Below are 17,063 nucleotides of genomic sequence, written 5' to 3' on the forward strand. Positions count from 1 at the left end.
GGCTGGGGCACTACTATATGTCTGTAACGTCAAGGTACTTGCTCATACTATGAATACGCAAGTTCGTACATTTACGAAGACCATTTGACGTTTTGGAATGAAGTAATTGTATTGCACAATACTTTAATAGTTATACTATAATAAAGAGTTTGCATTGAATGACCTCTTATTGTTTATTTCTGAACTATTCTTAGCAAAGATAATCGACATTCTAAAATTACTTTGTTTCTGTAAAACTCCAAAAAGCCAACTTATCTATCAATTATAATAAAGTTTAAGTTAATAATTAACATTTATACATTACAATAAAATTTTATCAGTAAGGCGTTACATTTCATATTAAACAAAATACCCGCGTTCTGTCGAGATTTTTTCGTCTGTGACAGTAGTAAGGTCTGAAGTTTGTGTCTAAAGACAATTTGAAGTCGGTCCCATTGTTCTTAAGCTATTTCTGCTTTGTAGATTGCACCGATTGAAATTTATGCAATTCGGGCGATTGGACCCCTTGATTGGATAGTATTTTCAGAAAGTTCAATTTTGTTGTTCAAGAAACGGAACGCAATAAAAGCTGTGCTTGTAAAAGTAGCGATTGACTTCTACTTCAGGATTGCAAAGTATATCTCGTTGGAAAATTGTTAATGAATAAGATACACATACGAGTAGCATCATAATGTTTTCATCAACAATCTTTCGCCCACGTTATGATGTACCCTTTAACTTTCTACTCTTTAGTCTCTTTGTCCTTAGTGCTTTGTTCTTCTCCGTAACTCCATGCGATATGTCATGGAGTACGATTTAGTGGTTCTAACGTGAATGATGGGCGAACAAGCGAATTCTAACATTACAATATTACTATGATTTTTTAAATGATTCAATATATATTAATTTTACATTAATTTCGTCCCTATCTCTAAGACCTTAATAGTTTATTAGTACTTTGGACATCGACATCCCTAAATACAATTGGAGTCAGTGGCATGTGGGAATTTCGTTAATCAGAGCCGGCCGGGCGGCCGCCGAAACGCCAATCAGTCTAGCAGCACCTTTCATTTGGCCTGTGTACTCTGCCAATATTCTCTTGTCCGTATTGCCTTACCCAAATTAAAATCGGTCTAGATAAAGTATTGGTAAATTTTTGGATTCATAAATATTTAGAATTCTAATTGATTTGATATTACATTATAATTTCTATGAAAAATGAGAATTGCCATTTATCACTTGGTTAAATATGGTTCATCTTTTTTGGATATAATAATAATGCGAAACATACAATCAAAGGGGAATAAAAAAATTATAATTAAGTTTTTGGTATTTTTCTGATCGTCTTATTTCAAAACTAAGTTTAGTTTGTTTGTTTGTAATATCTTTATTGCACAGAAATTTACACAGTTCTAAATTTGCTAATAGTTCATATATGTACTTAGACGAATATTATTTGATCTTAGAATATTATTAATCTTACTCAATTACAAAAAAAATAGTTTATGACTCAATCCACAAATGGATAAATTACCGTTATTTCACTAACTTAAAATTGTTAATTATTTTTCAAGCCAACAATTCAATAAATTACTCATAAACAGGTCTAACCGATAAAGCTATTGCAACTAAATCAGGGAAGAACCACAGCTATTAAAATTCGCAGAATATGGGTACCGGCCGCAAACCACGTTTTGCCGATGTCAGGAACAAATGCGAAACATGCGCTTGTGGAAATGCGTGTCAGATATATTTTTTTGTTTGTGTTTTTTGTGACATGATGGGGGACAAACAGATTTTTTATTAAGCGCTAAAAAGTTGCTGTTTACTATATATTTTTTTTTAAAGTAGTAATTAAAATTACTTATTTATTTGCGGTGACCGTTGCTTTGCCGAGCTGTGTGTCTGGTCGCTTTAGATCAAATACACCTAATATTTCAATCCTTTCAAGTTTAATTTTAATCTAATAATCTATGGGAACATTGTGATTTCTACAAATAGAAAATTTTATGCAATGTTATTTCCGAGTAATTTAAGCACTCCAAAACCCTCTTCCTTGGAAACTACCTCAAGGTTTAGATAGCGTAAAGAGATCTATGTGCTGCTTGCACGTCAACTAATAATAAATAGCACTCCCAGGCTCCGTCTCCCATTAGCAGATTCCTTTTCAAGCAGCCACGCAAATTACATGCAATTTGCGAAACAGTTTCAACGGGTACCAAAGTTCTGTACATTTGATATTTCTGTGTTCGAGTTTAAGGTATGTTTCACATTATTAACGCGATTGCGACGTGCGCGCTCTGGATATGTAATTAAATATCTACGACATTGAGCTACTAAGAGTTGAGAGAGCTTGCTGTTATTCGTTTTAAATACTGTGACTTATCGATATAGATGAAGAAATACCATTAAAAAATTTTAAAGTGTCCTGTAGTTCCCGGCACCAATACAAAAAAGAATAGGACCACTCCATGTCTTTCCCATGGATTTCGTAAAAAGCGACTAGGGGATAGACTTACAAACTTGGGATTTTTTTTAGGCGATGGGTTAACAACCTGTCACTATTTGAATCTCAATTCTATCATAAAGCTAAAAAATCCATTCAGTCTTTTCAAGACTTTTGGCTCTGTCTACTCCACAAGGGATATAGACGTGACCATATGTATGTATTTATTTTTCAATGATGCTTTCAAGATATATGCATATGTATTATCATCGATTTTCTTATGTGTTACTTGACCCGTTCAGTTATCTGGTATGAAATGCCCTAGATTTAATAAATAAAAATAATAAAAAATAAGCTTAAAACATTACATTGGCCACTACCCGGCGCAGTGTTCCCGCGCATCGTGTAAACGCTTTCCCACGTTTGATATGGGAGAGCAGTAACGTGCAAAAGTTTTGCACGGTAATTTAAATTGTAGTGGAATGTCGCTCATTTGTCACTGGATGCTCTCTCCAGCCAGCATTGGAGATACATCACAGAAACTTTGAAATGTAATGTCTGCTACCATTCGCGTAACAAAGGATACTTAAAAAGTTTGGTCATCTACGTCTTATATAAAATACGTACGGGATAGTACCTGTCTCGTAAATATGCGCGAATACAAATATAGTTACAATGGCGATGTTTATTTTGTATTCGTAATTTTGTCAGTCAAGTGTATTCGTAATTTATAAAACAACTTTATTTTAAAATAAAATTTTTATTATTCAAGTAAATCAGTAGTAATAATGAACCTTGATGTAATCTCCGTCAAAATTTTGGGTTTATGTAAATTTAATTTCGGTGTACGATACTTCATAAAGATTGAATTATTCACTTTAATCAAGTAACTTAAAATATTAGCCTTCATCAAAATATTCGTATGCATGATAATTTATTATTATAATAGCGAAAAACGGTTTGTTTGTTTTCTCTTCACCTCTTTAAAATGAAACCAATGGCCCGATCTTAGATAGGTAGTGTTTAAAAAACGGTGATATTAAATAAATCATCACATAACCAATTTCGAACTTGCTTTTGGGTAAGCTCAACAAAAATATAAAAAAGAAACGGGATAAAAAAATACTTACATAAAACAAAAACATTGCAATCGTAACGTGGAACGAAATAAGGTACTTATTTTTGACCCAGCACACATTGAAGTTAGCGTATCCATGGATAAGATCGCGCAATCCATTATTCTTAAGCCATATCTCCTACCAGTCAGTATTAACGCCGTCCATTAGATAGCATTTACTGCTTTTGTTTTATCGTGTCTAGAGATAATGTATTGAAAGTGGTTACTAACTACGGATGTCATTGCTCATTTTGGCTAGTCGTGGACGGAAAAGTCGTAAATTTGAAATTGGATCATCAATATTTTATTTCAGTATCGCTGGTATATTTTGGTATTCTAACATTTTTGTATGTGCGATATTGGCTTTAGTCAGCCAGAGCAAGTAAAGTATCTGTGGTAGACGTAATAATAAGGCACTGGGTGATTTTTCCAAAGAATGGTATGTGGAGGAAGAGAAAGAAGGAAGGAGCCAATATTGGATTGGCTACGTCAGGTTTTTCCATGAAGCGACTCCTGTTTCACCTCAACAACTTAATATTGTTTTTATTTCGATTTTTTTTTACTTGCAGTATTTCTTGCAAAAAATTCTCATAAAAATTACACGCATCCGTAATCCAAAATATGTATAAAGTACATATCACTAAAAAGCAATTTTAATACAGAACTTTGAAGTTGAAAACAATCAGGGGTCGTATCATTGACTGGGTATCGTGTCGTGACGGAACTCAAAGAGCTCATTAGTCCTAAAACAACATAAACTTCTTGTTTAAACAAAACCCACGCGAAATCAGCAGACGAATCGTATTAAACATTCGGAAAGTTGGGACGTGGGTTCGCGTCCCTATGAAAGAGGTGACATTTTAAAGTTTACTTTGAGGATGTCCAGGACCGGTCATTTATTAAAGACAGGATCTATTGGCGGCCGATCTCTCTGATATATATAGGACACATCAAAATAACAATGAATAAAAGGGGTAAGTACTTTACTTTTCATAAAAAAGCTCGTTTCTATGTTCTGGTAGCGACGATAAAATAAAGTAAATAGCAATATACTTGTCTGCATACTACCATAAATTAGTTTAAAATAATATACAATAACCATATGCGATAAAGGCAAGCTTAATCCAATAAAACCAAAACTACGTTATTAACAAAAGATTAGCCTTATGCATAAAACTGTTTATTATTATTATAAAAGTGTTTATTATTAAAAAAAATTACGTCTGACTTATGCAACCTTGCAGAAAACCTAACCTAGCATAAGTCAAGGTAACACATACAGGAACTAAATTTGCTGCGCTGATTTCCTCATAGTATTTTATTCATCGTAAGACTATAGGTTATGAAAATAATAAAAGCTAACGTATAGAACAGACAAGAATATAAAGGAAGATTACTTTATATCCTGTGAAAAGATTTGTGGTACGTGTATAATTTTGGCAAAAAGTTCTTTATGCAGTTTCTTAAGATTTCAGTGATGCAATTGTTTTCAAAAGAAGATGCATTCAAATCGACACAGATAAGAAATATTTCAGTATTGCCAGCTACAATTTCTCGAAAACTGTGGGAAAGGATAGTCCAATAATCAGATATTATTTTTAAGAAATTTTTTAGTTGTTCGCTACTAGCAAGACGTTTAAGCCTGCATTCTGAAAATGAACTTTTTGTGAACTGTTATATTACTTCTTTTCAACTGGATTGCAATAGTGTTGTTTATCCATATTCAATTATACATAAATCACATATTTATTCCCTAAGGGGTAATCTCTCAAAAGTGAATAGTTTTGTGAAGTTGGTGGCTTAATGATGGATGAATTAAAATTCAGAAACTATGTCCTTAAAGATGAATCTCAAGTTAAACAGTAACATTATAACATTGTATATATATTAGTTTTTTTTCACGTAGTTCCGTGACAATCAATTTTTGAAATACGTATTCACGCAATGAGTTATTGACTTTCAATGTAAATCTTGTTAACAAATATGTACCTATGCAAAGTACAAATTATTTAAATTAAAATGACTACTGTTATGCCACTTTTGACATTTTCAACGGAATTTGAAATATAGTAATAATATACCTATATTTTTTTATATCACAGAAATTCATGAAATAAAAATAACCTTAATTTTGATGCTACGAACAAATTTTATTCTTAATTTTCACAATATATTAACCTTACTCTTATTTAAAATAAATATATTTTACCATACTATTATTTTTCTTTATTGACCTATATAAGCGACTGCGCCCATCAGATTTTTCAGAATTTTATCCCTGAAACAAAGAAACCACAGTTCAGGATTGTATAACAGAGACCGAGTTTCGGTAACTTCGATTAAGCTTTTTTATCGGACATTCGATACCTTACTTAATTGAAAAGTTCCAAAGAGACCTTTAAAAAACTTTGGTTTAGTCGGACAGTTTCATAATTAAGGCTTAGATGTTATTTTGAGACACCGAAAAGTTATTTCGAATGGGAAGTACAATTGGAAAAATAATATAAAATTTTTCTTTTATTTCGTTATCAACCCACGATATCTATGTATCTTTCCTCACTATATCTAAAATAAAAAAGAGGACATCGACTGACTGATTGACGATATTTATGAACAGGCAAAATCGTTGGGTCTAGAGATTTGAAATGACATGTGTAATGTATTATAATGTAATGTTTATATCTTTATGTGTTTTAGGGATGCACTTATTTTACTCACAAGAGAGGATTTTCAGAAATTGGGTATGGGAATTTAGGGATTTTTGTGTATAAACGAACGATCGGTAAAATACGATACGAATAAAGATTCTTTTGTCAGTTAATATTGTTTGAAACTTACGGGTGTTTCTTCTGGTACGCGCTGGGCACAAGAAAGCAGTTGGACTCGCGGTACATGACGTCACGTTTCTTGTTACACGGCCAGGCCATGCTCCAGGCGTCGTTCTGTAAAGTCAATTATATTCTAAACTCGCTTCTAGTTATTATATCCTGTTTGAATAGTTACAGTTAGTTTCGGACATAGAATTTGAAATATTATAATACTGTAAAGGTGGTAAGTATTTGTAAATTAGGTGTCGAAAACTGCGTCCGAACAAGTCGATGATACATCATTACTGTAGTTTCAAGTACAATTTCTATCAGCAAAGACAAAAATTCGCCAATAAAAGTCGTTATTAATTTTAGTAAAAAACTATGTTTTCAGTAAAATTACTAAGTAAGTATGTATTATTATTTTACCGTTTTAGCGCCTTTGAACTTATAATCTTTAATCGATGTTTTTAATTTCATTAAAAGTCTTCTTTGTTCTTCTTCGTCATCCTGTAAAGAGACATACAATACATTTTATATTTCAGAGCCAATGGTGGTCAGCACATAGAAAAGCAAAGTTATTTTTCAGAAGTTTTCAGTTCAATAGACTTTTTGCATACAAAAACTATAAATTTCTGTTCACTTACAATCTCATCCACGTACACACTATGTGTGGCTTCATCGATGTCGGGCCTGAAATATGGAAAATAATTAACCGACGTGAATTGTTGCTCCCACAAGCGAATAAATAACGTTCCAACTTTATATTAGTTTTGCACATAAAAGTTAGGGACATGTATCATCCACAAGAAACTTTTGTACCAAGTTTTATTATGTTAACACTTTTTTAAAAGATTCATGACCCATTTAAAATTTTAACTATTTTTAGGTATCTCGATTCTTCTTTCAATAAGACTCTCCATCCTTTTCCAAAAGGCGACTAATCATACATTCATTCTATCATAATCGAATATACTCGTAGATTAGGTTCCCCTGCAAAGGTTACGGAAATCAGACGGGAATTGCTTCATGTAAAATCTGATTTTTTCAATCTAGGATCATAGGTGCACCCCGTGCTCCTCTCTAGAGAGGATGTTACTAGAATTAACGATAGAAGGAAAAAATATATTAGGGGGAATAAAAAAGGTAACTTACGCAGTAAATCCCAATTTGATTTCGATGCCCGAACTTACGATCATGTCGTGGGCTTCTTGTATGGTGAGAGTGGATGTTTCAATTCCATTAATCCTTTGTAGAGTGTCACCAATCTGGATGCCTGCTTTTTCTGCGCGGCTGTCAGGTTTTATCTAATCATAAAAAATAAATTAAAGCCCACTTTATTCATGATTCATGAATGCGTGTAATGTTTTCATGAATCATATACTTTACAGGCATGTGTCTCTGATGCGAATCCGAAAAGAAGATAAGACATGTTATGTCTTAACAATGATATGAGTGAGCGAAAAGTATAAATTTTGAATTGCTCTGCGGTCATTGTAATCATTTTATCAGTCTTGTCACAGTTGTCACTTGTCACAGAAAAAAGTAACGAGTTCGAAATTTAAAATTAAACATTTAAATTAATTTTCAGCTTCATTTTGGGTAACACTCATACAGTAGAACAAGCGAACAAAATAATCCGTTTTAATCAGACGCTTAGTATTCAAGCTCGTGATGGATACCGAGTGAATATCGATAGCTCGGCACATCTTCTGAATGCATTATTTACGCTCATTCATTTAGAATGCAATAAGAGGTCCACTTATTGAAATATCGATCGTTTGATGTCACTGGGACAATAGTGCTGTTCTAGTTTATGAAAGGAATGGGGCTCGATTGACTGCGGCTTTGGAATTTCAGCGAATGACGTTTATGAGTGCCGTATCCGCATCCGTACCTACTACTACTAGTGTCGTAACTATGGGTCTGTCGATAACGAGTTGTTCGAGTAAGTAGAAAGAACATTACCGATTTAGGTGGCAATCCTTAAATGTTGATAACCATTTATTTCTTTTTCACGTCATTTTACATTTCAATAAATTAAATTTAACTTATATCTAATATATTGGTAAAGCTACAAGCTAAAAACTACCTAAGCACCTAACCCCCTTGAGGCTAGTGTCCCTTTAAGAGAACAGAACGGAACGCTCTTCGAAACGGACACAGAATCCTTTTAAAGAACAGAATCCTTCCAAAAGGGTGCTGGTACTTCGCTCAAACAAATCGACTACATACTATTAGTGGATTAGTTAGACTAGACTAGTTAGACTACAGAAGAAGAAGCCAAAGAAGCTCTTTCAGTATTCATATTCACTACTCGGAACTACAGAAGGGCGTTTTATTCTTTCGTAAGTATTTTAATAATAAGTATTGTAAGCTTTATCTTAATTTATACTTTTGGCGAATGAGTGCTGTATACATATCCGTTCTACTACCAGTGTTGCAGCGATATATTTGTCGATATTAGGTTGTTGTTTTAGCGAGTACGAGTAGATGGAATGGAACGTAACCAAATTGGGTGGCTATCCTCAAGTATCTACAAAACATGTAACTCATATGCCCTCTTACTCTGCGTATGCCTTTATTAACGTTCGTGAATACCCATAATTTGAGTTCATCTGATGTCCGAAAAGACATAATAAAAAAAAAATATTTCCACCGATATCAGAAACTCTTTTACCCTTAAAAATATTTGAATCAAGCTGCATAAAAAGAAAGAAATAATAGTCCATAGATATGTATTGACAATAATACTTCAGAACTTTTAAGATAAATTATATCGATATAACGATGAAAATTTGTATGCTGTCGATACTACAGATGAGGAAATTTAGGAAAGCACCAGCAGCACTACTTCATCGTTTTGTAAAGCTTTCAATAGGATGGTGCTTTGAATTTACTGGTTTTCATAGTTTAGTAAACATTTATTATCCTTTTAACTCTAGATAGCTGATTATATAGCCATGAATACAAAAATTTATATGTGATTGGTACTGACCAATCAAATATAAATTTTTGTATTCATTCAAACTGTTGAATCACGGTAACATTGTATTGTATAAAGTATACGACTAGATTTCATCCGTATACGAGTACATATTTCTCTGTATGCAATTGTTAGTAATAGTATAAAAATATAGTAGTACTTGTAATTATCAGATGTGCATGAGAAGAGAGTGAAGGAAGCGGGACAGGTCTGTAAGGCTTGTAGCAAGTAGAAATCCATAGTGTCTGCCCACCCGAATGGAAGACGTGATGGTATGTATGTATATAATTTTCATTTAACGAAAGACGTATGCAGGAAAAATCCGAAGAATGCAAAATATTGTTATTGCTTAACCTTCAAAAAAAGAGGCGTGAATTTAATGTTTGCATGGTAATAAAAGGGACTTTAATTCGCCCCAAAGAATTAAAAAAAAAAAAGAAAAACTTACATGTGTGACTCTCAGCGGAGTATTGTAATACGCTCCTCCAGCCAGGTGGAAGCCCCATATGGTGTCGTCAAAGTTGACTCTCTCATGGATACCTTCATTGTCAGACTTCCACGATGGTTGTTGGGCTATTTTTTTCAGTTCATCCTCAAGCGATTTAGGTAGACGTTTCTGAAAATATAAAGATAATATCCTCTTACTACTAAACTTGAATTTTGTATTAAACAAACTCGGTTTGTGTAGGTATAAGATAATGATGTTTTTATCATTTCTTCATTCATACACAGTAAACAATCTCGAAACGGTTCAAAAGCTACGTTTAACTGGATGGCCTTATGATAGCCTTGGGATTTAGTGACAGGTTGCTAGCCCATGGCCTTAAAGAAGAATCCCAGGTTTATAGCCTGTAAATTTAAGCACAGTTTTTTTATTTTTATTTTTTTTACGGGATAAATTACACAGATTGAGTTAGCCTTGAAGTAAGTTCGAGGTTTGTGTTACGAGATACTAACTCAACGATACTGTATTTTATAATAAATACTTATAAAGATAAACATCCAAGATCCAGGCCAATCAGAGAAAGTTCGTTTCTCATCATGCCCTGGCCGGGATTCGAACCCGGGACCTCCGGTGTCACAGACATGCGCACTACCGCTGCGCCATAGAGGCCGTCAAAGTTAAAAGCACATTAAAATTACTACTTTATTAAAAAAATACCTCAAATAAAAATAAATTAATAAAACCAACAATAATTTTAATAATGATCTTGTTTTTGGGTTTAATAGCTAAACTCAGAATATTAACGTTATCTGCCCTCTTGAGAATACACCAGCAAATAGATAATATTTGTGAAATGTCAGATGTTATTAAAATTAATGAACTACGTTGTGGAACTAGAATCCTTTGCTGTGAAATCAGATTGAAATTGCTTCAGTTAACATTATGTACATTCAGTTGCTTCAAATCATTAGCAAGTATTGGTAATATTTCAAGCACTTTTTCATATTCTTAAAAATGAATGAATAAGTATTACATACATTTATTTTGTGCACAAAAATTTACACAAAATTCCTCTCAATACGTACACAAAAACTTTTGGCCCTCAATTAATGCTATGAAAAACTTCCGTAAATAAACAAACAAAGTTAATCAAAGCACCATGAATCACGTAACAAACTTACATTTTTAATTTTTTCATCCATATTATACCGAAGCTGAAAAGTTGGTAGTGCTAACTTAGTTCGCTTTGAAATTGCACTGAACACACTTTTGCCCAGTTCCCTGAGTAGTGAGCACTGGCCTTTCATTCATTATCTTGATCACTGGTGCATAATCGCAACATCATCGTTAATTGGTTGTTATTAATAAACCACGAATGAGGCCGTGTAAACAGATTGTCATTTGTCAGTGCGTAAATTGACGTCGTTTTTTCTTGCCCTTTGGGATATGGGACATCGCATAAGTATCTGGTCCAGTTGATTAGTCTGAAGATGACATCGTATTTGGTTTATTTAGTGGTCAAACATTTTTGGTTATAGAATAGTAATCATCAAATGAGTAGGAATGCACATAAATTATAAACTCCTCATACTAAATTTCACCGAAAGAGTCTTCGACGAACCGACTTTCTGACGTATAAAATTTAGCTTATATCGTTTTTATTGTTTGGTAGTCTATAATTTTTATTTGCAACTACTGCATTCATGTGATAAAATGAAGCGGTAGTGGAAGCTCAATGTAGGTATATAGTTTTTTTTTTAATTGACCCAAGAATCTATTCATATAATTATACATTATATAGCGTCGGTGGTCAAACTGTAAGAATCCGTATAAAATGCGTGATGCTCATCGAGGCACAGGTTCAAATCTTACCTTGGTCATGTAGCAATGACTCCTTTCCTTACGGTATGGCAAATAATAATGAGAAAACCTGCACATTCAAGCAACTGGATATATAACCATGATAAAATATCCATCATAGGTTCCCCTGTAAATATTGCGATGCGGTTTTTTTGCGCAAAACCTGACTAATTCAGGATCACGGGAAATGTCTAACTCCGGGCTCCTTCCCGAAGTGGCGAGAATGTATGTAATTGGGACTAACGCAAGGATAAATAAGAAGAAAAGATATAAAGACGAACGATGTATATAACAATTTTAAACATACATAGTTGTTTCCAATGTTTAGGAGCTTTGTACAAAAAGCTAATTTTAGCATACATTCCATAAATTGATGTCCGTGGGAAGACATCACTCAAGATGATATTGTCAACCCAAAGACAATCAATAGATGATTCAGCCTCGGCTCCGACCAGAAATATAAAGTGTCGACATAAATTTATCAGCAAGTTCGGTGATTGACTGATTGACTGGTATTGACGGCATGTAGGAAGGCGGGCGGCATGCGGCGGGGCGGCCGGCATGTTGAGACTTTGGCATCAGACGACGGTTGTTTTATTTCAGTTCTTTTTGCAGTTCCACACGGGTTAATCGCGGTATGCATTTATTATTAGTTGAGTAAAAAGTAAATATAACATTTAGCCAATTATAAAATGATGATTATTTAGAAAATTATCATCATCATCACATCATCAACAAATCCGTATGAAAATAATTTTTAGTTAATTTTTAAGTTTTATGAAATCTTTGTCTCAATTTCAATTATGCTAAACGTGACGTCCGAGTCTTGTCATGATGTGTTTGTATTATTAACTTTTTTGAGTTAGTAGTTAGTCCTTTTCCTTACTTTATACAGGTTTAAAATTTTAATTTTGTTGTCTATCAAAGTTCTGTCGATCCAAATGTGTGTATTCAATTGTGAATAAAAAATCCGGCATTGTAGCTGTAAAATTTTTAAGCTTTATGCTTCGGGCCGATAAGAGGATTTTGATTCCCTCAACGATTTTGTTTCCCAAACAGGGATGACGAAAACGATTTAATTGGTTTATCGATACGTTAACGTCTATCATAAAATAATTCAATACAGAACCTTTATATATTTTTTATTCTGCTTAAAAACACTGTAGTTAGCAGGACCAAATTAATATCTCTAATTATAATAAGTCTTTAATTTTTCGGATTCCGAGTACCTATCTATGGTATGGAATGTTACGAGCATAGCTCAGTGTACTATTTTTGACGTCAACAACGAAAAAAATTGAGAAGATGCATAAATACCTAATTATGTACATATGACCACGACTTTATCCCTTACGGGGTAAATAGAGGTAAAAGTCTTGAAAAGACTGAAAGGGTACGTGCGTTCATTCGTTATATAACAAAGTAAAATTTTATTAACCAAAATATTAATATAAACAATCGTCCCAGGAATACAGCCTTATTGAAATAAGCTAGACATATTGGCTTGTTAATGTGTCCTCTCTCTATACGCGTTCTTGTCAGACTTAAGGGACAATGGCCACAACCCATTAGCAGAACATTACTGTGGCAATGTCAAGTTGGGAATGTCAGAATAATGTGTGTTCGGATTAGCCGAAATGTATATGAGGTAGAAGAGATGTAGCTTTATTTGTTTCGGTGATATTAGGAGGTCTGACATCTATACATACGATACAAATGTGACTGAGCGATGTCTGTACTTGATTGCAAAAACTTGTTATCGAGATATATACGACTAATACTACTAGGCTAAAAATGTGATTTTTAAATTTCAGTCAGTCTGAATGTTTCTACTCACAACATGCATAAAAATTTCTCCGATTGGAATGCGGATCTTTTCAGTGCTGCTAGTTCTTTCTTATAAACTTTACTATATATGATGAATGAAGATGCATGATAATTGTACATTATTATCGATCACTCGAGAACCAACTGGAATATTGGAGATTACAAACTGATTATCGGTTTTTTAATATTATCCCAAAAAGTTCCGAGGAAAGGCAAAGTAAGGTACCGTACCGTGATTGAATTAAAATATCGATATAATTAAATGGCATGCTTTTTTTGGCTGGTGAGCTTAAATTGCTATGGAATATTGAATCATCTGTCTGAAGTAAGTGTTCAATTTTCCTTTTTCAGTTTCCACGACTACACAGTGGCAATGAATCTTGAATATTATGCAATATATAAGTTTCATAGACTAACTGGCGCACTTTTGTCTTCATTGCAAGGTGTTAGCGTATATAAAAGATTATTTATAGTTAAAACCTGTTTTGATACGTGTGTGTTTCTTCTTCCAGGCGTTTATCCTGGTAACATCCTCACTTCAAGGAAGCTTAAGATAGAAGCCAAGATGGCGTCTTTTTGACCATGATCCTGTATTGGGTAAGTCATTACAGCTATATTTTAAGTACGACTCGACTTTTCAGCAGAAACTTACCCGTATTGAATCATGATTACATCATCCAGTTGCCTGAACATACCTACTTATATCGCCACGATGTTTTCTCTCCTAAAAATAAATAGAGAAATTTTGAAAATCAACACAGGAGCGAAGTCACGAGAAAATGTCTAGCAATTTGTAAAATTAATCAACATAATTGCGCTTCGCAAATTACAAGTTACTTAACTAAGTTTCTATTTAGAAGTTGTCCTCAACGGTCAAATGGAGCCGAAGTTAAGTAATAAAGATGGAAACGTGTCAAAACAAATTAAGTTGATGTTTTGACAACCCTCATCACGGCTTTCGCACAGATAGGGTTGAAACTCTCTAAACGAGACACGGTGGGATTGAAAACATAAAAAATAAGGTCAGCATGTAAGAACATTTTGTAAGTTTTATCTGCAACTGTATGAAAGTTATCTATTACAAAAAAAATTTTTTTCGTAACGTAATAACCTCAAATACTATTAGATTGATTTTGCGCTTACAATGCCGTATAAAAAAAGGTTTTCTGATGTCTGTCCCTATGTGCTTAAACCATAGCTATAACTTCGCTGTTTAAATTTAAAAAAAAAACTTATTTTGTTCAAAATGTGATTCAAGTGGAAAGAATAGGTTTATTTAGATGTATAACATCAGCATTGTATTACTCACGTGAAACCGGGGCATGTCGCTAGTATAGGATACGCCTTCAAGACCAGCCCACATAGCACGGCACACGCAAAGCCTTATTCATCGCGCGAAAAACAATCGGTGTCCCGTTTCACGTCATATAAAAATCGAAACAGCGACAGGCAGTAATTTCCTACGGGAGTGAACCCCCGGGAAATTATCGAGTATAATAATTTTTTTTTATAGAAATTTACTTTATTAGGATAGTAAAACTAAGATGTAACTGATATTGAAACTACCTATATATTGGTCAGTTTAGTTAAATCAATTTTGAAATTCTTGGTTGTAAGTATTGTAAAAGATAAATCAGCCAAGTAAAGAACTGATATGTACCTAAGTAGTAGAAAAATGTCACACGTGTAATAGTCATTAGCTCCGTTTGGCTCGTCTGTTTGTGTGGCGTAAAACGTTCAATTCCTGCGGGCCGGATCACCGTGTCAATGTAAACAAGATCAGTGGAAATATTTTTCATGCGAGCGACACAAATGGCAGTCGTTCCATCATCTCTCTCCATCTTCGTTTCCCATGCTAACATTTATTTCATTTCATTGTTTTGTTATTTTACGGTACAAGAAATTCGTGTTTTTACTCTCTTATTATTGCTATAAAAGGTTCGCGTTTTATTCTCAACCGTCTGACACTGTTCAAAGTTATGAATAGAACGATCAAATGTATTCGCAAACATATGAAAATCATATTATCATGTTGTATACGAAAATCTTTTTTGCAATTTGAATTTCCACCAATGTTTGTACAGAACACGTCCCGGTTATATCGAGCATGAAAATCATGTGTAATTCGAAAATGTAGGTTTAAAAGTCGACGGGCAAACGTGAATTTGTGCTTGCAATTTTTTATTAAATAATTTTGGGCTCCTATCGGACAGCGAATTGCAGCCTCAAAAGGCCGGAGCATAAACATTTTATTTACATACTTACGTGATTTATTTATTATCTATATTCGCCAGCTTTGTTATTGTAGTGATTTGTTAATCGAGGTCTTTAGAATTAGTTAGCCTGTAGTATAGTATTTCTGATTAGCCAAAAAAGAAAATATTGTTTTTATATATATGATAACTTCGAGAACATCGTGTTACTGCCTACTACTCGTGTGCCACATTTCACCAAATTATGTGAAGGAGTTTTTAAGTTGTTTACTTTGTACTGTTACAAAGTAACAAAACTTATCATGACAATGGAAAGAAAATATAAGTATTCTATCTACTTATTCTTCTTATGTAGATCTATTAAATCAAATCATATCATTGCTTTTCGTATTAGTCCACAGACTTGTATTTCAATAACAAAAATCATACTTAATGAAATCCCAAGGAATGTTTTTAAATTTAAATTATTTTCATAATTGAATTTCGTACATTTATAGTATCAATTAAATTTGCTAAGAAGTCTGATGCTGGCAGTACTTTTAATTACATCAGTATCCAATTATGAAGCTAATTTTAATTGCGTCGATGAGCATCTAATACTTATTTAATTGATTACGATGCTTAATTAATGTGTCATCTCCACGCCTTAATTGACTCGTTTTAATTACGGAAGCGAATTTTTTGGCGCCTATTGGGGACGATAGTAATTTCGTGTTTACGTGTTTTCCCGCCATGTTAAATTAGATTGGCACTCGCCAGACCCAGGGGAATGACAGCCTGTGTGCCATCGGCCCTATTTCGCTTATTTTTCTTTTTAGGGTTACGTACCCAAAATGTGAAACCGGGCGGTATCTTTTGAAAGTTTAACAGAATATTATATACTATTTTTGATGCCGTTACTAAAATGTTCTTTTGTATTTATAAAAACAGGAAAAAAAAATAACATAAAAACCGCGTAAAACGAAGTTCAGGAAGTTCTATCGTTGTGCACCTCCAGATGACAAATCTCAAATTAGACTCAGCGGTTTGGAAGTTGATATACACGTCAATCAGTTGGCAAATGACCTTTTATATATATTTAGATGGTACAGAACTCTTAGCGCGCAAATCTGATTCGGACTTGGCCGGTTTTTTATTGACCGCGAACCTCGCAGCTCAGCAATTTCACGAATGACGATTGGCATGTGTATATCTGCGTTATCGGAAAATATAAAACAAACAGAAAAATATAATTCATGGCCAATATTTGATACGTCAATTTGTGGGTATCGGAGAGCATAAATTGTCTGTTAAACTTTCTTTTTAAATAAAATATCTTTTAATGAATTTGTAATGAAAACTTCGTGATAGTTAACATTTTAGGTTAGAGCTACTTTGATTTTT

At 33.5% G+C, this 17,063-nt stretch overlaps 1 protein-coding gene across 1 annotated transcript; it reads right to left on the bottom strand.

The window, feature by feature from the left end:
- Positions 1-5,678: 5,678 nt before the first annotated feature.
- Positions 5,679-10,982, bottom strand: LOC106142451 (uncharacterized). The gene is made up of 7 exons (XM_013344209.2): positions 10,962-10,982; positions 9,784-9,951; positions 7,505-7,656; positions 6,997-7,042; positions 6,779-6,859; positions 6,381-6,484; positions 5,679-5,820 (listed from the first exon to the last, which is right to left on the bottom strand). Exons 1-7 carry the CDS (start codon positions 10,980-10,982, stop codon positions 5,769-5,771), a joined length of 624 nt encoding a protein of 207 aa, XP_013199663.2. The 3' UTR covers positions 5,679-5,768.
- Between the last annotated feature and the right edge of the window lie 6,081 nt (positions 10,983-17,063).

The sequence above is a fragment of the Amyelois transitella genome, chromosome 12 (assembly GCF_032362555.1).
Source record: "Amyelois transitella isolate CPQ chromosome 12, ilAmyTran1.1, whole genome shotgun sequence".
NCBI classification, from domain to species: Eukaryota; Metazoa; Arthropoda; class Insecta; order Lepidoptera; family Pyralidae; genus Amyelois; species Amyelois transitella.